At 38.1% G+C, this 24,688-nt stretch overlaps 1 protein-coding gene across 7 annotated transcripts in view; it reads left to right on the top strand.

Annotated features, from left to right (window-relative positions):
- The first annotated feature begins 15,744 nt into the window (after positions 1 to 15,744).
- POU2F1 (POU class 2 homeobox 1) overlaps positions 15,745 to 24,688 on the top strand; it is a 98,593-nt gene continuing 89,649 nt past the window's right edge. For 6 of the 7 annotated variants that reach the window (XM_087966603.1, XM_087966602.1, XM_087966596.1 and 3 more), the window contains exon 1: positions 15,795 to 15,891. In XM_087966603.1, coding sequence (XP_087822729.1) covers positions 15,834 to 15,891 — 58 coding nt within the window. In that variant the 5' untranslated portion in view covers positions 15,795 to 15,833. Of the gene's footprint in view, positions 15,892 to 24,688 lie in introns of all 7 variants that reach the window. The other variant, XM_087966604.1, reaches the window with a different exon arrangement.

The following is a 24,688-nucleotide window of genomic DNA, read 5'->3' as shown; positions in this document are numbered from 1 at the left end:
TTGGTCTGCATTACTATTACTATTAACCTTCTCATCACTCCTTATCAACCATCCTCTCCCACTTGTAATTGTATGACTGTAACTTTGTCACTTGTATCCTTATGATTTATATTCACTGTTTCCTAGTATGATTTGATTGCTTATTGTACCTATGACTATTATTAAGTGTTGTATTTTATGATTCTTGACTCTTGACGAATATATTTTTTCTTTTATGTATACTGAGAACATTTGCACCAAGACAAATTCCTTGTGCGTCCAATCACACTTGGCCAATAAAGAATTCTATTCTATTCTATTCTATTCTATTCTATTCTATTCTATTCTATTCTATTCTATTCTATTCTATTCTATTCTATTCTATTCCATTCCATTCCATTCTATTCTATTCTATTCTGCCTATCCCAAGTCCTTAATTTAATCCACCAACTCAATTGGTGAATTAAAATGCACACTTGTCTGGGTCACTAATTTCAGTTCATTCATAAATAAGTTAAAAATCATTTATTTCTATTTAGATTCTGAGTGAACTCCATTTTTACCTTACAGCCAGCTTCTGACGAGCAAAATCAATGGGGAGTCCAGCAGGGAAAATCACAAGTCATGGTCACATGACATCTCGCTTAACAACCACAGAGAGCCACTTAACAACTGCAGTAAAATAGGTCATAAAATTGGGTGCGGTCATGTGTAGCCTCACATGTTGGCTACACTGCTGAAATATGAGTTTTGCAGACCCTACTGTGGTCATAGGGTGAGGATTACCTGTACTTATATTTGTCTTGTGTTCTTTAAGCTATTATCACTCCTTAACAGTTTTTCCTCTTATTATGCTGTTATGTTGATACTCAGAAGCTTTGGGAGAGCTGCTTTGAAAATTTGAGGACATTTATTAATGTAGGTTTATTGCTACTGCCTTGTTCCCAGGGCTAATATTAGCTCAGCTTCCTGAAGGCATCCCATGGAATTTTAAGAATTAGTGTTTCTTGCAGGAAGTATTGAAATTCCAAGATTATTTTTACTGATTAGTGATTCCTACACGCTATAATCCTGTTATAACCTGTCTCACTAAGACACGTTACTCTTTTCCCTCAGGGAAATATTGAATAGAGCAAAACTGCATTTTGTCTAAAGGATTTCTTCATAGCTTCCTACTACAGTTGCACAGAAGAGCAGCATATAGAAGCATATACTGTTAGACAACAGTATGTTGTTTGGAATTTGCATAATCTCACTGCAAATGTTATGTTATGCTGTCAAACACATGTAAACACACACACCTGTGACATTTTGTGGCTTGATATCCACATAGATATCACAATGGGAGAAATCTTTAGCTAGTGGTTGAGGAATATTTTGTCTTTCTTTTTTTCCATGAGGGAACAGAAAGGGGGATAAAACTTTTAATAATAGAACTTCATGAATGCATTAAAAATGTGTATCACTTTCCCTGCTGTTATTTATTAACATGATGAGTCAAGCTGTACTTCATGTCCATATTTCTATTCCTGAACATATTAAGTAATGTAGATGAAGAAAAAAATGTATAGCACCCAAAGTAAATAAAAAACTGATGAAGTCTTCACGGAGGTAGAAAAATGTAATTTGGTTTTTCCTATAAGACATATTTGGACTAGTAGCTCTGTGTCATGTATTTTATTTGGTTAGTGGGTTTTTTTAAAATTTTGTTTGGTTTTCTATTACCACGCATATAATGTTATTTTTAATGATCCTAGAAGGACCACATAAGGCATCAGTAGAACAAATGCTAAAATCTACAGTAATAAGGAAATTCATAATTACCAAACATAATTTGGACAATGGTTTCTCATGTTATTCTCCAATTCCCAGTAGTACAGTGGATTCTGAGACTTAGACATTGCAAATACAGCGGTGATCAGAAAATTAAGATAGCTATAGCTAGGCTGGAAAAAAATATATGTATGGGTGCTAAATAACAACAACAACAAAACAGAAAACTAATTTATTTTCTGCAATTTCTGCACTGTCATCCAGACTTTTACAGGCCTGATCTGGTAGCCATAGAATTAATAAGAAGCAAAGAAAATTAATAGACAATCTTGCTTTGCCAGCTTGGAATATATCCTTCAATGCAAGCAAATGTTATAGCATTCTGTTTCCAGTGATAATAAACAATATGTCCATTTTCTACAAACAGCTTCTGGAACTCAGTAGGAAACTCCATTGAGAAACAGGGAGATTAAAACCAACGAGGTATAAAGGTGATAGAAACTAACATACCGTATTTGCCGGCGTATAAGACGACTTTTTTGCCCTGAAAAACATGCCAGCCTTCTCCAGCTCCCAAGGAAACGAGGCTCGCACCGCCCGAGCTCCGCTGAGGTATCCGGCTGGGGCTGTCAGGAGTTGTTACCGCTGGCGCGTGCTCGCGCGGCTCCAGTCCTGCGTTGCCTCGGGAAGGGAAAGGCAAAACCAGGAGCCGCTGCTGCCATTGCAAAGCGCCGCCGCTGCTCTTCCTTTTTGCCTTTCCCTTCCCGAGGCAACGCTGGACTGGAGCCGCGCGAGCCGCGCCAGCGGTAACAACTCCTGACAGCCCCAGCTGGATACCTCAGCGAGCCCGGGCGGTGCGAGCCTGCTTTCCTGGGAGCTGGGAGAAGGCTGGCTGCTTTCGGCTTCACGGGATTCGCTTTCACGAGTGCAAAAGTGCCTCAAAAAAAAAAAAAAAAGTGGAAGGCGTGCGGAAGAGGGGGCGAGTATATAACAAACTATATTTTGAGTGGAAATGTTGGCGGGTCGTCTTATACGCCGGGTCGCCTTATACGCCGGCATATACGGTATTTATTCCATCAAATTCTGCTATACAGTTAACAGAGCAGTCTATTCATAGGGATGATTTTGTAGCTATATTTCCTTTTTCTGGAAGACTATATTCATCTAGCTGTTTTACAGAAATTGACAATATGAGGGGAAGGATTAAAACTTTTTGAAATTTTCAATGCAAATAGAACAATCTAGGTTGAAATATATTGATGGACATAGTTTGTAGCCTAGAGAAGAGCCATGTTATCTCGTTAACACTGCTGATAATTTAGAACCTGAGTTCCCACCAAATGTGTTGAACGTAGTTACCTCTTCTTTCCATAAGCATTAAAGGCTATGCTGTCTGGAGATTCTAGGAGTATGACTCCTCTGTTTGTAAGATCCTAGGTTGGAGAAGTCTCCTCTAAATTAACATATCAGTTGGCAAAATGCATCCGGATAAAATTATTATTCAAAACAGCCTTACAAAATATCTTTGCTCATATTGTGACACAAATAATACATCCATTTGGAGGTTATTTTGAAATTTGCATAATAATTAAATCATAATCCATATATTCAGAATTAGAACATTAAATCAATGAGAAATCAAGTTTCATTTATTTTTGATAGTTTTATTTAAAGTATAAAAATCCTAATGGGATTTGGCCCTTTGTCAATAAACTTAACAGTAAATGTAGCATCACCATGCACTTTTCTCCATTGGGCATGGTATTAAATGCAGTACAAAAAGTTTTCTAAAAAGTGTTTTTGCTGAACTGTAATGCTGGACTAAAAAATACCTTGTGGGATCTCAAACTCTCCTCCTGCAAAAAAAATATATGTTTTTGGTGGCTTTCTTTGCTTTTACCACATTTTCAGAATGTTTAAAAGTTTCTTTCAAATTTATGTATTAGTTTTTTGTTTTGTTTTCTATATTATTGGGTATGGCAGAATCTCCTACTATTCTCTATTACACATATTATACAACTAAAACCTCTCTGACTCCCCATTCTGAAAAAGAGCTCTGAGAGAATCCTGTTTTTAATTTATTTTTATTTTATTTCATAATATTAATATGCTGTCCTAGTTATAGACGTTCTTATGATTCATTCTCTCTGGATTTAACTAATGTGTAAAAAAAACTCTGGGAGTTTTTCAGGCAGCTGGAGAGATTATTATACAATGAAAATAGGACATTTTCACAGATCCCTTGACACCACACTCTGCCCAAAATATTCATATGGCTGCTGAGGAGGGGTTTCGCTATAGGCATGTAATGCTGGAAACAAATGTGTCTGCTTTCATGAACCACTAACAGGTGTTGTGTTTGCACGAAAGAAACTTTCGTGCTCTAAAGAAATTTCAAAATAGAATCTGAAGCAGAGCATAGCCTGGCTAACATGAAATCAGACATAGAGATGGCATTATGATACTACTACTGTAGCTATTAGTGGCCACATTAGATAATATTTAAGTTGAGATAATAATGAATGTGTGATCACATCCAGCAACCTGGAAAAGCTTTTAAATGAAATTATAGTTTAAATATCTTAGAACATATAGGAAACATTGCTGGGAAAAATGAAAACAATATTCTTCTCTTTTTCTCTCTATTCCTGTCATAGCTGAAAATGTGCTTAAAAATCTTCTTTTGTAAGTTGGATGTCATTAAATTCATATTATGCTGCGAAAACTAAAACTGCATGAATATCTATCTATCTATCTATCTATCTATCTTATTAAATTAGCAGTTTTAGACTGTCTATATAGTAATTTTATACCACAGCAATTACTGTGTTGAACTGAATTAAGTATCATGAGCTGTTTTGTACTTTGTTATGGATAGTTGTGTCAAGAGAAAAGATAGATGTCAGAACATTTCATCACATTTCACTTTAAAATACATGCAAATGGGTTAAACCTACTTACATGTAAAATGTTAAAAATGAACAGATTTGAAAAGGTATTTGACCGATCTGACAGTGCTTATGTGTTCCTTTCCAACTGTACTTATTCTTATGTATAATGTGGCCTATAAAAGACCATTCTTCTTTCTAGCCTTTTTGTCAAATAAATCACTTCTGCATATTAATACAATCATACCATCAATTCTGTCTGAAAAGAAAAAGAAAAATAGAATGGCACATATGGAAGAATGCAATCTGTTCAACAAATAGCCAAGTACCTTAGATTTCAGAAGGACCAAAATTCTGATTTGGCAAATGTTGATATTTACTACAGCATTTTTATGAATCAGTTTTGTTGTATTATTGCGGGTTACAATAAAATGTATGTCTATAATTTAAGAATCATTATCCTACTTTTTCCCCTGAGTTGCTTCATCTGAGTTGGCCCCAAGGTTATTAAAAACCCAGATCCAGGCAATGGGGAAATGAGCATGCAACTGGGTGAAAAGAAAACTGAAGGGAATAAAAGAAGCAAAGCTAGTAAATTGCTCTAGATAAAATCCTGTAACTAAGAGGATTAGCTGAATGTTGTACATGGTATCAATCAAACAATAAACAAGAATGATTTTTGATCCAAATGGTATTTTTACACTCTTAGAAGCTGTATTTTCTTAGCAATACTATTCGTTAACTTGGGAATAAAAATGATTTTGAATTTATGAGGGAAATCTAAAAAACTATAAAACAAACTTTAAAAGTTGTATTTTAGAGTAGGCAGTATTGTAAGAAATAGTAAATCAGGCAGTCTTCAATTTTCTGCATTATTCTCGTCTTCTCTCTATTGGATAATATTTCCTTTCCTTTCTGGATCAACTTCTGCTTTATGTCTCCAGTCTCCATGTTCTGCTTTCCTTGCTTATCACTGCTATTTCTATTCATTGCACACGCAAAAAACAAATACATACAATTATATCTACTGAAAATTAGCACCTGCAAAACACAATAAACTGCCTGACTACTTCAATAAATCTCATGGAATTCAAGCTCACTTGTATCTGGAGGATTACAGTTAATTTATGATATAGAAGAGATTCTCAAAGTTAGTGATACTCTGACTCCATAAGTAATAAATGTCTTTGTGTGGTCACATTGTCCAGAATGAAACTAATAATTTCACTGAAATGAGGATTAGAGAAGAAATAAATATATCACTTAATAATTTATATGTTAAGCTATACTGTATATCCAAAAACAATGATAAAACTTTACAACTGGATAAATTAGAAGATGTAAAAATAATGAACTTTATTAATATATACACTAATGCAAACACTATGAAGTCTACAAATATATTACTACATGCTACGTTGGAAAAGATGCCACATGCAGTTTTCTCCAACTACTGGTGGCCGGAGTAAAAAAAGTTAATTTCAGATTGTTCTCTCCAAAAATAGTCTTCCAGATGATCAGTAGGCCATTTGCTATATTTGGTAGAACTGAGAATTTCATCCAATTCAATTGCATTAAAAACCACAATCCATGAAATATCAACATTATTTATTTCTTTATTAATTCATCCATCATATTTCCACAAAATCCATCTCACCTAAGTGATACTGAGAGGTTTATAATAAAAATATATAATATAAAAGTATAAATAAGAACAACATAGAAAACAAAATTTAAAAGATCAGGATTAAAATATTAAAAGTTAAAGAGTTGAAAAGTTGAAAAAGGTAGAAATAACATCCTTACAATTTTAAGCAATAATAGACTTAATAAATTAGAACATTTTGTAAAATAAACGGATCTACGAATATTAAAGTTAATTTTTAAACAACATTCTGTAAGATCAATAATTAAAAAATATATACATGTATCAATTTATATTGCCAGATTTGCTGTTTTTAATTAGTACAGAACATATGTGCCTTCAAGAATTGCCTTTCATAGTGTAATCTTTAAAATGCTTACCAAAAATAAATCCACTCTGTTCAAGGGTACTTATTTTTTAATAAGTATATTGGAGATTGCAACTGCAGTTACAATCTGGTTGTCCTTGATACAACAAAATTTAAAGTATTTAATAAAAAAGAAGAAAAATATCTATTGTAGTAAGAGTGCCCTTTCAAAGATCTGTAGTAGAAACAGTACAGCAAAGGAAGTGTTTTGAGACAAAAGAGTACATTGGTCCTTTTAATACAAAAGCAATCCATGTCTGTCTTTGGGGCAAGCAACGGCATGAAAATGGGACTGGATGGAACATGGCAGACTTTGAACAATACCTAGTGCCACTCTGGGAATTCAGAATAAAGAATGAAGGATACCGTATCCAATTGAAATTACAGAAGAATCTGAAATAGGAAGAATGTAATTATCCATTTGGAATCTAAACTGTGACATTAAAAAGAAATGCTCAAGGTTGAAGAGGCAAAGAAAATCTTTGTCAAGCTAGACTGTGTACCACAGAAGCAAAGGATATGAACTGGAATAAAAATAGAAAGAAAACATAAAAGAAATCTTCAAAGCCACTTAAAATTCAACTGCACATTTGTTTCACAATCCACTCCTATTTTAAGGAAGTAATTTTGGGACTCTTTGTCACTTCTAAAATAGAGTTTACAAATATAAATAAGATTTGCATTTCCAAACATTAGATTATTTTTCAAGAAAAACTAGAGATCAATATAACTATTATTATCTGGTAAGTCCCAGCCTTTTCTTCTGCTTAATTCTGGATGTCTAAGATCAAACAAGTGATCTTGTTTGGATTGACTGCTATTGTTTCAGAAAACCAAACAGAATGTGTTCACTTTATATTTACTTCCCTTTTATCTGATCAGGTAGTTGTACTGTTATATGAAAGAAAATACCTGATTGTATAGAAGGAGCAATATTCTGAAATAAATAACAATTCCGTACAATCTTTTTATAAGTAACGGCCAGATGATATATTCAGGAAATAAATGAGTAATAAATGGGAAAAGTGATGCTGAAGAAAATAAATCAATCATTCTGGGGAATTTAAAGTAATAGAATGAAGTATTTAAATACATGCATCTTATCTTCTGTTGTTGCAGTTATAGTTCTTTAGAATGACAAGAATAGAATATCAGAGATATAAGATTCCATGGCAATGGGAAGCCTGCCAAGTTGGAGACCAAATGTGAAGACTGTAAAAAAAATGGCACTATACATGAGAAGTAATGTTGGTAGAAAAGGAAGAAATTTGTTATTAATGTGAAACGGAGCTACAGTAGAGAATCCAGGGTGATATCCCCTCCAAAAGGTCAATAAATTGCCAATATTGCTTAGCCTTCCTAAATAATATTTGATTTAATTTCTGTCTCCTGTATTTTTCAAACTGGGCAACTTACCGATATTTCAACTTCAAGTCCCAGAATTCCCCAGCCAGCATGTTAAAATGGACTTAATGGCTGCCTCTTATAAGAATAATCAAATAATGCTGCAAAAGCTAAATGTTAGCAGTATTTTGGAATATCCACCCCTTTCTGCACCAGTTGTTTTCAACCGGTTACTAAGATGCACTTTGTATTATGTTATATGGCTTCCACAAGTTCGCTGGCACCTATAAGTATTACTTCAGAGCAGAAAGTGTTGGCTATGAATCGTATGTCATAAGAGATCAACCAGAGGAGCCTCAGTGTAAACTTAGATTAATTGAAGTAACATAAACAGTGCACAAACATTGTGTTAATAAATAGACTAACCCATGGTTAAGTAAACAATGGCTTATTGAATTAGCTGTGGCCTGCTTCACCCAAAACACACAGTGAACCAGCCACAACAGTGGGTCTGCATGGCATATAGAGTCACTAATTGCAACCATATTTTAATTAGCATATTAGCCACAATGTTCACATGCTTTTGTTCAACATTACAGCATACAATTAAAGCAAGCTACAATCTTGGAGAAACCATTGTGAGCAATGTTACGCTAGATTGCCTTAATTCAAGGACACAATTAATTTCATTAGGCTGTAACAATATTTCATACTAAACTACTTAGCAATCGTGGGACTGGAACAAATTTATAGAAGAGTTCAGTAGCCTAGTGCCCTTCTGATATGTTGGATCATGACTTCCAAAATACATAGCCATTGGCCACAAGAGTTGTTTACAACTTCTGGAGAACACTAATAGTTTACTGTAGGGCTGTCAAACTCATAGCCCGTGGGCAGGATGCGTCATGTACTGGCCATGCCCCTGCCTGGTTTAGTGAAGCGGGGGGAAATCCTGATACGTCGTGTGACGCCACTGTGATGCCACAAGTTTGACACCTCTGGTTACTGTGTTTTGTCCCTTTTCTCTTACTCTAGAGAGGGGAAATGGTGCAAGCTTATATTATATGTAGAGAGCAGAAGGACAAGGGACCAAATGAGACATCTGTTGACAAGGTAGGACTAGTTGGTGGGCACTGGGGCTGGGTAACCCCTCCTCTTCCCCAAGGGCCTCTCGAGACATGCTGTAATGAGGACTGGGGTGCAGTTTTCCTCCTGAACCACTGCTCCCTTTTTCCCCTCCCCCTAGCAAAGTGTCAGAAAGTTCCACGGGGTGTGGGGGAGGAGAAGGAGAAAGAGGAGGAGGAGAAGGAAAAGGAGGACTGGTAGCTTTCTCAGAGCTGTCCTGAAGGTTGTGATGCAAGCGTATGTTATATGTGGAAATAAGAATGAACCAATGGGAAATGGTATGTATTGTATTGTCTTTCTTGTCAGATAATGATAGTGCCAATTGTGCCACTAGTGATTCAAGCATCTTCTTAACATGGCCCAACCATCAGTGAAATGAAGTGAAGTGTAGTGATGGTACAGGTAAGTCCTCATGTTATAATAGTAATTTGGACTGGAATTTCTGTCCTAAACAATGTGGGTGTAAAGTGTATAATCACATGACCACATTGCTTTAGTGACAGCAATCCTGGTAATTCTTATTTCTGTTGTCTAGTGCAAATTGCAGGTTGTTAAGCAAGGACAACCTTGATAATTTCCTGCTGGTTTTCAACAAGCAAAGTCAGTGTGGAAGCAGGCAGGAAGTTGTAAGTAGTCCTGGGATAAGGTAGCTGCTTTTGGGGTTGGAAAGCCATGCAAGTGGCTGCTGCAGCCTAGTATCCAGAATACTAGGCTGCCACAGTTATCCACCCCAGCAGATCACAGCCCGCCCACCCCCAAGCCCAGCAAAGTCTCATGTCTCCAGTCAGCTTCAGCCATCCTCACAATCCTGTACTCCAATACTCTTGTTGTGCAGCACTCCACCACTCCAGCAGAACTTTGCCATCTTCTTGGTCCCTCTGTGATGAAGCACAAATTCAGGTGAACTACCTAGTGCTTGAATTTGACCTTGAATTGAATTGAATCTTGTGACCACAGGTGCTGCAACGGCCATAGCTTTAGGGATTGGGCCTAACTACCATTTAATCAGCACCACCACAACTTACAACTGGCTGAATGAATAGTTGTTAAATGAGCACTAACTATATAGGATTGCTGAAGTAATCTTATTACTATTACTTTGGGCAATGATTGCTGGATTACTTTCAAAAATGCTGTAAGTTTTTATGAGGATTCTTTGGGGATATATGGTATAATGAGGATACAGAAGCATATTTTCTTTAGCATAAATATAGTGTTAGACAACTCAGTTAATTTATAAATATTGAGTTTCCAGTGATAAGCAGTATTATCTGAAATGTTCCAAATATATATTCTGATGGAAGTTTTAAACCACAAAAACCCAATAAAACCATCTATTATCTCTCTCTGCTGTTCAATATATAAATACCTGATGATGATTTCCATTGTTTCATAGAAAATGTACCATAATTTCTTTATAATAGAGATATGAGTCCTTCTTAGTTAATATAGCTAATAGTTGTTTTATTTGCAATGATTTATTAATCAGAGTGGCCACCTAAGTTCTTGCTTTTTATTTTATAATCATTGTGTTTAAGTTACATACTAGAATATATGTTTGATACAAACCTCTCTACAGTCCTGGAATATATATATGCACTATAGTGGTGGGATTCAAATTTTTTTACTACCAGTTCTGTGGGCGTGGCTTGGTGGGCGTGGCAGGGGAAGGATACTGTAAAATCTCCACAGGTGGTATTTTCCAGTTCTCCAAACTACTCAAAATTTCTGCTACCAGTTCTCCAGAACTGGTCAGAACCTGCTGAATACCACCTCTGATGCACTATGATAAAAATGTCCAGAGAACAGACAACTTTTGTCCAGCAACAGTTTTTCGTTAATGGTATAAAAGGCCATCATTCACTCTATCATCTTGGTATCATGCTGAATATTCCATTACTTCACTTTTTTATGCCTTTATATTTTAAGAGATTAATTATATATTATTCTAGGAATCACTTGTCTTCAACATATTGCTATACTTGTACAAGTCAGCTTTATCAGGTGCTGCCTTTTAAAGAGGAATTCCTACTTGCCTAACATGTTTTTTAAGCTTTATCTAAGGATGTTTTCACATATTTACAATTAATGTAGACCAGATGCTACCATTTTAGGTTTGAATATTGGATGCACAAGATCCAACCCTTTCTATGGATTCAGCCTTCTCAATATTCTTGGGCAATTCACAATCAACCTAAATGACCTCACCAAGTTGCTGTGAGGCTACAATGTGGTTTTGATCTCCAGAGGAAGGATATGATATGAAATATTAATAAGATGTGGAACTGTACTATTGCTCCTACTTAGAGTTCAAGTCAGAGATCATATCATTTTATTTGGATATTTTAGTATTCCTTGATGTTTTACCTGTGTTTTATTATGTTGATACTTAGTTCTTCTTGGGTACCATGGGGAATACAAAACAAACAAATGGCATAGGGGCAATAAAGGCAGTTAATATAGAAAAATATCCAAATTAAATGTGCAATTAAAGATACAGAAATTGATTAAATCAGCTCACATGCAAATTACTGCTGAAATATGTGGAACAATTGTTAGCTTAGTTCAGTTCTTTAATTCAAAAACACGTTTTAGATCACAGAAAATAATTTTCAATGAGTAGGTGTGTATAATTTGAAAGTGTAGTTTGTTTGCTTTATAACATCCCTGTATTATTGTTCATTATTACAATTATGCCTGTACAATTACGCCTGCAACATGATCCCTCCAGGCATATCTGACTAATTCCCACATTTCCTTGTCAGCATTTCTTTGGGGCATGTTGGCAATGGATTCTAGACGTTACACTGCATGACAGCTGGAAGACACCGGCTTGAGATTGCTGCCCTATATTCTATTATTCTATCATAGATTACATTTTGGTAATAATGTAATCAAATTGTACTGTTATACTGCAAATGGTTTGTTTTTTTATAGTGTTTGTACAAATATCTCTATGTGATAAAAAGAATATGGTATTGAAAATGGCTTAAAGCAATTTTTTATTAAATTAATTAAATTATTTAAATTTGATTCAAAAATTATTTTTATTGGAAAACAAATTTCATTTTTGAATGGATTTGAGGCAAGTTGTGCCATAAGCAGATTCTTTTTTAAAAAAGTGGCTGGAGCATAGTGACCAGAGAACAAAATTGTCTTCTGGTACAGGACCAGGAGTAGAAAAAATAATGTATGAATACCTGGATAACCTACCAAGCATGCAATAGTGCAAACTTTTTAAAGTTCCATATTATCAACCGTCCATATTCCACACCAAGTTGAAACTACAGTTCAACATTTTGCTAAATTTCCTAAAATAACTAATTTCAATATAACTTAGATGAACCCTCATTTAACCTCATTTAACACCATCTAACCTTAGAAATGTGGAAGGCCTTAAACATCCAGAGTAAATAATATACAAATACTTTCTCCAAAATATCAGGTTAACAGACAAAGGGAAAGATATGGAGGAATGAATTTATTATTATACATGCATCTGTCTTAACAGAAGGTCAAAATCCTTGGTAAGTTACAGACAGAGAAAAAGGCAAACAATTTGTACAATAATTTTAACCCATGCTGTGCTATGTCTTCACTCTGCTGCCATCATTTGTATAAATTCTTCATAGTTTACTTAATCATCGCCATCAAGCATAAAATGCTTCTTTAAGCATTTTATTAACTTCATCTATTAACTTCTCTCCAAGATATGTCAGTACATGGTGAAGTTCCACAGCACTAATATAACCTTGTCCTTATCAAAAACACAGAATGCTTTTCTAATTTCTTCCTGGCTGTCTTTATCCTTCATTTTTCTTGCCATCATTGTCAAATTCACTTATGGGAAGTGAATTCTCCTATTACTATCAGCATTTACTTCATTGAGCATGTCCTGTAATTCTGCTTCTGTTAGATACTACCAAGTGACCTCATCATTGTCCTCAATTCTTGTTCTTATTGTGCCACCACCAAAAATGAATAGACTTACTTGAATTCTGCAATCTACTTTTTTGTTGATCTAGTTTTTTAAAAAAAAATTATCAACCATTTTGGCTTAAGTGGTTAGTGGTTACTGCAGTTGAATCAAGACTGGTGCCTCTTTGTTCAGCACAGGGGCAAGACTGGCACATCGTCTACCTCTTCTATTCCTAAAACTGGACTGCTAATTCAATTCAGTTCACATTGAATGAAGTTGTAAAACTTTATTTTTATTTAATTTATTTTTATATTTGAATTGAGATAAAGCCTTACAATGATGTTTTAGCTTACTTTGGCTGATCTCTCAAAAGTGCTCAAAAGAGTTGGACATGATTAGGATGTTGGATGGAAGATTGCAGGGCTATAGGCAACATTGTGAAATGGGGGAAGGGTGGGGGAATGCCAGGAAAAGGAAAAGGCAAACTCCTTCTGTATAACTACCAAAAATTCCCTGAAAAGTTCCATGGAACCACCTGAACTGAACTGAAGCAAGTCTGTCACTTTTCTCATATATTATTGTTCATAAAAACTCACATGTCTATTTTTGTAAATTTAAATAATAATGGTTTTGTTAAAAAACCCAGTTGATGCTTATTTATATAATTTTACATAATCATTGAAATCACATTCTCATCACTTGAGTTGTGGGCAATGGAACTTTTGTAAAAGTGATTTTATAAGAATTGCATTCTGTTTCTAGTTTTGCCATTGTTGCTTGCTCCTTAGATGATAAACATAACAATGAGTTGTCAAAGGACACTTCCAGGTTGTTTGCTCATCTCTTTATCTGTGTGCACAAAGATACTGCAATAAGATCTTATGACACTGCCTTTGTCTCATCTACAGCCCAAGTTGAAGACAGTTCACTTTCATCTTTAGAGATTCCAGTCTAAATGTAATATTTTCCTCCTTCGCTTGACCCAAGGCAAAACATAGATTATAATTTACCATATCATCAATTATGCAGGTAATAATATATTCATAGTCTGGGATCTACCCAGCTCCTATTGGCCACTGTTGGCTGCTGTAGCATGTCTTCTGCCCTTTGATCGCTACCTTCAGTGGCATTTCAGGTTGGACTGCTGGAGAGACTGAACACCTGGCTTATATGCAATGATTGGTGTTTTCTAAGTGTTTGTTGGATATTACACATATTTCACATAACCTGGGAATACCACACTTTGAGGGGTGGTGGTCCCTTGGATGTGTGTGTGTGTGCACATTAGCAAAGTGGAATTTGACTTTGAGGTGCAGTGTCAACAAATAATTCTCTTCCCAGTCACCCTCACTCCCTCAATTGCTTATCTGGGTATACTAGGCAAGAAAATAGCTAAACTCTCTAAAGTTATTTGTCTCCACATTAAAATCCATTAATGAAGTCCTTCACCCTCCAATACTTTAAACTCCAGAGGATTAGCAAAGAGTAAATATATACCACTCGACTCTTCACTCACACTTCATGTACTGTTCATATGATTTGTCAATATCTCAGTGGGGTTTTTTCCTTCAAAAGAGACTGCAACTTTTTGACGTTTAAATTTGCCAGGTAACCTTTTCTCACAACATCCAATGTTCTTCTCAGTTCCTTCTCAGACTACTCATAATGTTCTGGGATAGATGGCCTATCTTTAAACACATGAAAACGTGCCCAAATTAAAGCATGGTTTGACAGATAGCTAAAGCCAGCCACTACGCTAACCAATTGTCAAAATCTGCCTCCCCCTCCAGCCCTTCCCCCATTAAAGGTAATGCTTTTCCCACTGGTAGGTGGAAGGGAGAAATGAAGTAAAGGGATCATGGCCGAAACTTTCCCCAGCCATTTCTTTACCTTCAGACTATCCTAGCCTCCTGAGGAAGAGCAGGATCAGCAGTTGTTGCACAATGTTTTTTGGTTATGGACATTTTGTAACTTTTTATGCTGTTTATTCTTATGATAAGAGTTTAGTGATAAAACTTCGGCTTGGTATTTATTTTGCATTCAACTTGTAAAGAATCCGGAAAACTAAAATATAATAGAAATATATAACTGAAATTTCTGCATCCTAAAATGAAAGTGGTGACAATGAATTTCCAAATAATGTACAGGGATTACATCTGAATAAAATATGGAAAGGATTGGAATGCTTAAGATTCAAACGCCGAAAGGAAGAAGTATACACGAAATAACGTTCACCCAGCGGTAGCATAAGGCACGTGGGAAGAAAATTGCAATAACTAAGAATTCCCTACAGCTGGGGGCTCTGTTCCCAGGCAATGTGGGAGCTATCAGGTGAGGTAAGAGTTCAATACAAAACTAAAGCTGGTGCAGACTAACAAGTGAGCATCCCTCCGCGATTCAACAAGGGCAGAGCGTATTTGTAATTTGAATAAACTGTTCATGGAGTTCGTCTCTTGCGGCTTTAGAGTAGAGTCGCAAAAAAAAAAAGTCCATTCCATTCCATGGATTTACTTCGGTCCCCGGGGCCATCCCATATTCCGCCCACTCGCCCTCACGCGTATAGCGGACGTCTCGATTTCGTCCAGCAAACGGAGCCGGGAAGCGCGGGGGTGACTGAGTAGTGGGGGGAGAGAGCGGTGATGCGCACCGGCCGCGTCAGGCAAAAAGGGAGAGGGAGAGAGGCATCCAGTCGGCGCCTGCGCAAAAAGGAATGCGAGCAGGGAGGGGGCAGCCAAGGAGCAAACAAGCAAGGGAGGGTTTATCGGGCGGCCGATTTTGATTAAAATATTCAAAATGGCGGACGGAGGAGCAGCGAGTCAAGATGAGAGTTCGGCGGCGGCGGTGGCGGCAGGTAATCATTACTGCATTTTACATATTCATATTCATACTCGTACACGCGCCCCCCCGCCGCCCGCCTTCCTCGCTTAGCATAATTTATTAGTACTCAGAATTATTATAATTAACGGCACAGGAGGGAGCCGGGGGGTAGCCGCCGTGCAGACACAAGAGACACAAGGCACGGATAGGCATACACATACGCGCGGGCACGGGGGGCAACGGACAGGATCCCCCACCCTCTCTCCTGGACACCAACTCTGAGAGCTAGGCCGACCGCTGTCGCCGCTACCCAAACCTGCTTTGCATATTCATCTACTGTATAATAGTAGGCTCAGACAAGGGGGGCGGCGCAGCAACGGCCGGAGGAGGGGAACGTGTAGGGAGCCAACAGGAGGGCGCTCAACGTTGCCGCAAACAGTCTTTTGGGGGGCCCCGTGGATCTGAGTTCGCGTCCCCTCAGAGGTCGCGCTGGCTTGGGGAAAGGCAGGGAAAAGTGCATTTTTAAAAAAAAAGGGTTTCTGCGTCTCCCCTGCAGCCGCCTGCCCTTCTCTCGCAGGCAGCCTAATTTCCCCAGAGGCCGAGGCCTACGCACCGAAGGGAGTTTGGGGTTGTCCTCCGGGTGGGCATCTTTGGCCAAAGACAAACCTCGAAGGCGCGCGCGGGCTGCTCGTGCGGATTTGCTCTCCATCAGTAAAGTGTATATATGGGGGTGCGTATAGCCTCCTTTCTGGGAAGGAAGTAGGGCTCCGTTTAGGAAATGCACTAGGTCGGTTTTGTCCGCTTGCCCGACAGGACTTGGAGTGGCCTGCCAAATCTTCCCTCTGAGAGATGGAGGGAGAGCGTGGGGAGCGGGGGGGTGTTTCTCTCCATGGTTTGTGGGCAGCGGGGCAGGGGAGAATAGAGAGGGAGCGGTCAACAATGCTTCCCCACTTCCCATGTGTTATTTGGCAAGGTCAGGGTTCTGGGTGACAGGTTGAATGCGCCTCTTTTTTAAATTCTTTCCTCTTCACACACTCACACATCCCTCCGTCTTTCGTTCTCATTTGAATAATGTCTAATTCGGGGAGGTTTATATTATTGAAATGGCTGCCCGACTTTCCCCGCCTCTCATGTTTAGTAATTCAGGCCTTTAATAACAGCCACTCAGAGCCCAATGCCGTGTTTATATTTTACATTCACCCCATGTGCTTTTGTGGTTCAATATGATTCTTCTCTCTCGCTCTCTTGCCTTTTTACGTTTTCTTGGCAAACGAATAGGGCCCTGAGATCAATCCCAGGCTGTGTTGGAAGGGAGGGAAGAAAGCTAGGCCCGGACTCCTTTGGCAGGCGTTTAGGCCTTGCTTTCTGCTGCTTGATTTATTTACTAATAACTAAAATGTCCCCCTCCCGGCCTGGATAGTGAAAATAAAATCCTCCTGGGGCATGGGCAACATCAGATCTGCTCTCAGCTTTGCTTCTTTCTCTTTTATCTGTCTCAAGTAAGGGGCTTGTTTTTAATTTACTGACTACAACTGGAGTTTCTAAAGCTGCTCCTTCCAATTCAGTATGTGTGAGGTCTTTCTTTGTCCTTATTAGCCATGTTTTTAAATGGTGAAAAGAACAGTTTGTCATTCAAATTTTTGGAATGTGAAATATGCCGTAAGCTTAAAAACTCAACAGATTAAATACAAAATTATTGAAGGAACAGATAGAATTGGTAATACTTTTAATCCGCATTACAAATAATGTTCAATAGTTAAGGTAATGTAAATCAGAATATTTATCTTGAAAAAGGTGATTGGTACTGTCATATGTAATTGGTAATGTTGTCTTTTTTTGAAACTTTTAGATAACAAGTAAAAAACAGTATCGAGAAATGGGCAGTAAATGCAAGGAAAGGAATCTTAAGTTTGTTATGGTTTGATATAGGTAAATTTGGAAACATTGTTATTTTTAGAACAAATACTAACAATATATTTTGTAAAACACAATACCCATTAAAACAGAGTTCTAATTATTAAGATAGCTTTATAAATGTAATATTACTACACTTGATTGATTGATTGATATAGTGAGTATTTTCTTCAATCTTTGCAGAAAAATATCTGACAGCAGGATGGTTTACATTGTGTTTGATTCTTATTAAATAATCATTGAGGAATTATGCTAAATTGTATATATACTGTATAAAGGAAATTTGTTTTGTAAATTTTCTTTAAAATATCAGTTCAGTTTAATTGACCTTATGTCCGCTCTTGGTATTAGAAATACTAAGCAGAAGTATCGTGAGGGGGTTGTATAAGTTGTAATCAAAATTCAGTTACCCCTATTTATAGCAGCAATGTGCAGCTGATTGGGCACAAATAAATATGATTGCATTACAACTATTGTAAGTTTAAAGCATATGCTCCACCACTTTTTTTAATGTTATCAAGTTGGTATCAATGACTAGAAGAGGAGGTGCAGTTGGTTTGATTTATTATTCTATATAAGCAGGTATAATTGAAAAACCTTCCTAAATGAAAATGATTTATCTGAGAATAATTTCTTTTATAGATTCAGTTTTATCACTGTTGTGATTGTAAATATATTAGGTCTTAGAGATAAAAATAGTATCTCATATTTTGAAAACAAAATATTGTAATTGATAGTTATTTTAAACCATAGATTGTTAGATGCTTATTTGAATTTATTAAGAAAGAAATGGTTTATTTTAGTTTTGCCTTTGTCAGAATAAATTGGATCTCAATTATAACATTGCAATGTACCTATAGTCACGTGGTTGCCATTGCAATCTTCTGTGCCAGCTTCAGACAGACAAAATCAGCGGGGAAGCTGGTTCCGATCCCAATTGCCATGGTTAATGGAAGACAAGCAAAAAGTGGTTATGTCAAAATTAAGTAGAATTATGTCATCATAGAAACGCCTTTCTAAAATACTTGTATTCTTGTATTTAATGTAAATATATAAGGGAGTGATATTTGTCATGCATGTTTTGTTGTGATCCTCAGCTATTCCAGGGCTAAGCATACTAATTACGATCAATTTTATTTTTCTGTTAGAAAAGTCATTAGAAATGTGTGTTCTGAATACTGTCTAGTATTTATTAGATATCTCTGTCACTATTTTTGGAATCTGAAGGATAGGGGAATTACCATACAACTGCACATTATCAGGAAGAATGGACTCTGTTTAGATCTCTTGGGGGAGATCATCAGGGACCACTGAAGTGGGCTTTCTCAATTGCTGTCCCCTTTAGACTGCATTTTCCCCAAGACCTGTATGGATCTACCTGTATTGGAACTTATGAAAATATAAAAAAGTGATTATTTCAATAAGACATAGAGTGGATATGTTAGACTACAATATTTTCTTTTGTAGTAACTTTGTTTAATGGAGATCTTATCTGTTGATGTGTCAACAGATGTATGATTTTATTGTTTCTTGTGATGTTAATCTTACTTATAGATGCTATTTATATAGACTCAGGTGGTTCTCAATTTATGGCATTTATTCAGCAGCTGTTTGACATTAAAACAGCACTGAATGAAAGACTTAAAACACGTGCCCAAAGTTACAACGGTTACAGTGTTTCTGCAATCACATGATCAAAATTCAGGTGCTTAGAAGCCTGCTAACACTTATGAGCATCGGTATGCTGAAACTCCCTCCACTCACCTATCTTTTCTCATCTATTGCCTTTTGGTGCCCTGTTCCCAGCTCACCTTCACTTCTAACATTTTGCTTCTGCTGCTGAGGAGACTGCTTTAATGGAATGCATAAATGATCTTGAGAAAGGGGGAAAGAGATTTTCCCTAGGAAGCCTCTCTTCTCCACTGTTCTTAAGGTCATTCAGACATTCCATTACTGCAGGCTCAGCCTACCTGATGGTTCTCATGGGGATGGTGGGGGGAAGGCACAAAGTAGCTTAAAGGGTCCATAGTGCACCAGTCCCCCTTTGTGCTGTGTCCCTGGCCCATGTGAGGCTAGTTTCACATGGCAAAAAAGGGAAAATCCCTTTAAGCTGCTTTGGGGGTTTCCCCCCCTTTTCACGGTGCATAGCCAGTCCCAAACATTCCAGGAGCATAGTGCATTCACAGTTTTTTTCCATGTGAAGCCAGGCCTAAGTGTCCAAGTAGCCATGCTGGGCATATCTCACGGGCAGCAGGAGTAATAAGACAGAAAAGGTAAGCTGGGGCAACAGGCCGACAACGGTCCTGGATGGGGAAGGTGACGAACTGGATTCAGTTTTCCAAGTTCTGCACAGTTCTGAAACTGCTTGCCACTCTGTAAAGTAACATGCAGGGCAGCCAAAGCCAACAATACGGAAGAGGTAGGCAAATGTGGAGAGTTGGTGGCAGTCCCTTAACTTACGAATGCTCAGGGCTCAGAGGAATCAAGCCCAGAATGGCTTGGATTGTGGTGGATACTTAACAACGTGTAATTCTCGGTTAAATGGTAACCCAGTCCCAATTGTGGTCGTAGCATGGTTCTACATCGAAAATGTTCTTCTGCATTTTGTATCACATCATAAACTATGATAAGTTTATGTCATAAAATGTTTTATAAAATTTGCCAAAATCAATTCCACAGGAATCAGGGGTCCCAGATTTTGGACATATTCTGTAAGTTAACTCATTTGAGGTTCAAAAATTGTTGCCCTATGATGCATTGTTTCACCAGTTAAACATTGCAGGAATGAGAGTTTTAGTAGTTTATAGATGTAATAAGGAACTTTATATATGCCAAACTAGCATTTACCATTTTTCAAGAGGATAGACTTGTCTCAAGTAAAGAGGCAAATCTCACAATCTAGAACAGGGGTCCCCAACCACCGGTCCGCGGACGGTACCGGTCCGTGGAACAACAAGTCCTACCGGGCCGCTGGCTTGCTGGCGCCGCCATCTTGTTTTGATGAAAAAGTGCTTCCGGTGAGCTTTTCCAGGTAGAAAGCTCCCGGAAGCACTTTTTCATCAAAACAAGATGGCGGCGCCCAGCTGATGTCGGTACCGGGCCGCGCCATAACAAAGGTTGGGGATACCGGGCCGCGGCGTAAAAAAGGTTGGGGATCACTGATCTAGAAAACTTGATGACTCCAACTTTTATCAGTGCAAATTTGCCTTTTTGGATCTTAATCATTTTCAAGAGAGCTAAAAATTAATACTTGTGATTTTGTGATTACAAAATTAAAACAATTCTCACTATATTGGCAACCAATTCGCGCTATATGCACATAGTAAGTCCCAGTGGGTTGGCTAATGAAAGAAAAGTAAGTCCAGCACCTTAACCACTAACCGTACTAGTTTAGTATATTATCTATTAAAAATCAAGCAATTCTGATGTTCTACCGTGTTTCTCCAACAATACGGCCTCCACCAATAGGAAGGCCCAGCATGATTTCTAGGCATGAGGTGAAATTAAGCCCTGCCCCCAAAATTTAGGCCTATTTAAACCAAGCGTTTCCCCGCCATTTCTCACATCGTTCGTTAGAACTACACGAGGTGAAGAGAAATGGGGGGGAAGGGGAGGGAGAAAACTTGCCTTTAGGAGTGTCCTGCAGGTAGCCTAGGCTAGAATACCCCAATCTACTGATAGAACATCAGCCGATAGAAGCTCCCCGAAGGCAGAATCCCCAGCCGCTTCAGGGAGTGGCGTGGCTACCCATGTCCACTTGCCTTTAGGCAGTCTCTTTCGGGCGATGGAAGCTCCCCAAGTGCAGTCACCAGCCACTTCGATCGGCTGGTAAAAGCAGCCTCGGGGCGAGCTCACGCACACACTCCCCTCGCTGCAAGCCGTTTCTATCGGCCGAAGAAAGCTCCCCAAAGGCAGGGTCCCCAGCTGATTCGGGGTGAGGCATGGCTGCCTATGTCCCCTCACCTTTAGGCAGTCTCTTTTGGGCGATGGAAGCTCCTCAAGTGCAGTCACCAGCCACTTTGATCAACCGGTAGAAGCGGCCTTGCGGCGAGGGCGAGTGTGTGTGTGCGCTCGCCCCGAGGCCGTTTCTACCAGCCGATCGAAGTGGCTGGTGACTGCACTTGGGGAGCTTCCATCGCCCGAAAGAGACTGCCTAATGGTGAGGGGACACGGGCAGCCACGCCTCGCCCCGAAGCGGCTGGGGACTCTGCCTTCAGGGAGCTTTCGTTGGCCAATAGAAGCGGCCTCACAGTGAGGGGAGTGCATATGGGCCGCTCTAGGTGGGAGAGGAAATTAAGTCACCCCCGAAAAGATGGCCTAGCTGTTTGTTCGGGGGTCAAAAAAAATAATAATAAGGCCCGGCCTTATTTTGTGAGAAACACGGTAGTTGCCAGCATCTTCCTGAAATAGTTCACAGTGCTACATAAAGTAATTCAGTGCACAAAGTAATATCTAATTCAGTGCACAAAGAAGGAAAAAAAATCTGTGATATTCATTGATTTAAATTCATACAGGTAGTCCTCGGCTTATAACAGTTCATTTAGTGATCATTCAAAGTTACAATGGCACTGAAAAAAGTAAGTTATGACTTTCACAATAATGATCTTTGCATCATCCTGTCATGGCCCTGTCGGAGTCTGGGTCCAAGGAGGAGATAGAGCCGGGGCCGACAGAGGGGGAGGATGCAGTCCCTATGAAGAACAACCTGAGGAACAACCTGAGGATGAGGACAAGACAGTCCTGGTCCCTCGGGCTTTGAAAGAGTGGGCAGGGAGGAAGAGAGGACGCAGGCTGACTGAGGAAGGGGAGAAGTCATGGAAAGGGCAGGCAGCGGAAGAGAGGAGGCAAGCAAATGCCACCTCCACCCAATCCCCAAGTGCGGAGAATGGAAAGACAGAGTTAGTGCAAGGTGACCTGAGTGCTTAGGGGGAGGGAGTCCCACCCCTCCTCCTGAGGATCAGCTGGAGAGTAGCATTTAAGGAGATGCCATGGGGAGGGGGTTTTGTTGGAAACAAGTGTATTTTGCAGCAACATAATCCACGGCTCTGAGAAGAACTTTGTTTAAGAATTCTTGCTGGTGTGGATTGATGTTTGATCCTTTGCTTTGAACTTTGCCAAGTTTGAGAGACTGACTTCTTCCCGGAGCGGTGCTGCTCCTGTGGACTTTCACTGCTGGGAAGATGCACAAAGCATGGGTGGGTGGGTGGGCGTGTTCAAATCTTGCTTTTGGACTGTAAGGGTAGCCTGGAGGAAGAGATTTTGGAGAATGGACCGGAGATTGTGGGAATGGTGGTTGAATAAAAGTTGTCAAGCTTCCGCCGAGCACATGTTGCTTATATACCAACTCTGGGTCATAACACATCCCCAAGATCATGTGATCAAAATTCAGATGCTTGGCAACTGGTTCATACTTATGACTGTTGCTGTGTACCAAGGTCATGTGATCATCTTTTGTGATATGAGAAGCAAAGTCTATGGGGAAACGAGATTCATTTAACAACTGGGTTACTAACTTCTCAGTTGCAGTAATTCACTTAACAACTGTGGCAAGGAAGATCGTAAAATGGGGCAAAACTCACTTAACAAATGTCTCACTTAATAAATTTTGGGTTGAATTGTGGTTGTGAGACAAAGACTACCTGTATTTCACTTTTACTGCTAACATTTGTTAATTATGTTATGCTGATTTCCTCTCAGTTTTCAGAAGACGGTGTTCAGTGAGTTAATGGATGAATGAAGTAATCTAAAAAAAGTGGACGGGCAACTTGACTAGAAATCAAATATATGGTTAAGCTTGGAATGGAAAGATAGAAGGCAGCTGTGAATGAGAAATGATGTTAGCTAGACTAGAATATTCACAAAATATTATTGTATAATAGAACAATGACAATACATAGAAGTATTACAGGTATATTTTTACAAAGAAGGTGGAAGGATAGACAGTATGACTAGAATGAAAAATAAAAATGATGGTGTACATTGATGAAATGACATTTGAAATACACTTATATTGTGAATGAAATGTTGAGGATGAAATGGCAGTGTACAGAATAGTGTGCCACATAATTCTGCCACATAAGACTGACAGTGTCTCCTATGACATAACATAAGATAATCCCATGGGTATTTCAGAAAGAGTACCGTGACAATTGATTCCTTGGTCTTTCATTGATCTCCCTTTAACTCACTGTGAGGATAGTTGCTGCCTTCTGCAAGCTTCCTTTTTCAATGATAGTTCTTAACATTTGTTTTCAATGTCTTGCCTTATTTAAACACTCTTTTAACGTCTGCTGTTCTATCTGTCCTCTATTCTGCAGCATACTCTGACTCTTATAGCTCTGACTTAAGTGTTCCCATCTTTGTTGGATCATTCACTTTATATCTACTAAAAATGTCCTGTACATTTTTATTCAGAAATAATTCAGTTTACTTCTCATTCTTGAGTTATTTAATATGTTTTGTATGGAGAAAAATATATTCCTATCTAGATATATGAAGGCATTTGAAAAAATTAGAGTGTACCGGCCTATTTATTAGAGATTAACAGGTTATGTGCATAGGTTTACTATGGTTATTAATGTGCATAATAAAATAATAAAAATTATATCAAGTATCATAGTGGTGAGTCTACCTAATTATTTTTTATTTTAATGCCAAATTGAATGTGCTACTTGTAAAATGTAATATATAATTTGAAAGTAATTTTCTTTTGTTCAATAATTATTTCCAATTTTTAATGTATAAAAATAAAGACGCTATTGAAAAACACAGCTTTTTGTTGTTTGGCTATTCTCATTTTTGTTGTTCCTTAATTTCTAATGGATGCCTATTTTCTGAGTTTTCTTTCAAAATTTAGGGTTTTTTGCTTCTGCATAATATTTGAAGACTATAAATTAGATCCAAAAATTACTTTGCTC

Source organism: Notechis scutatus, chromosome 5, assembly GCF_049901735.1.
Source record: "Notechis scutatus isolate UNSWTSFEM ecotype Mainland chromosome 5, rNotScu1.2, whole genome shotgun sequence".
Taxonomy (NCBI): Eukaryota; Metazoa; Chordata; class Lepidosauria; order Squamata; family Elapidae; genus Notechis; species Notechis scutatus.
Note: the sequence above shows the minus strand (reverse complement) of the source record. Positions and strands in the feature narration are given on the sequence as shown.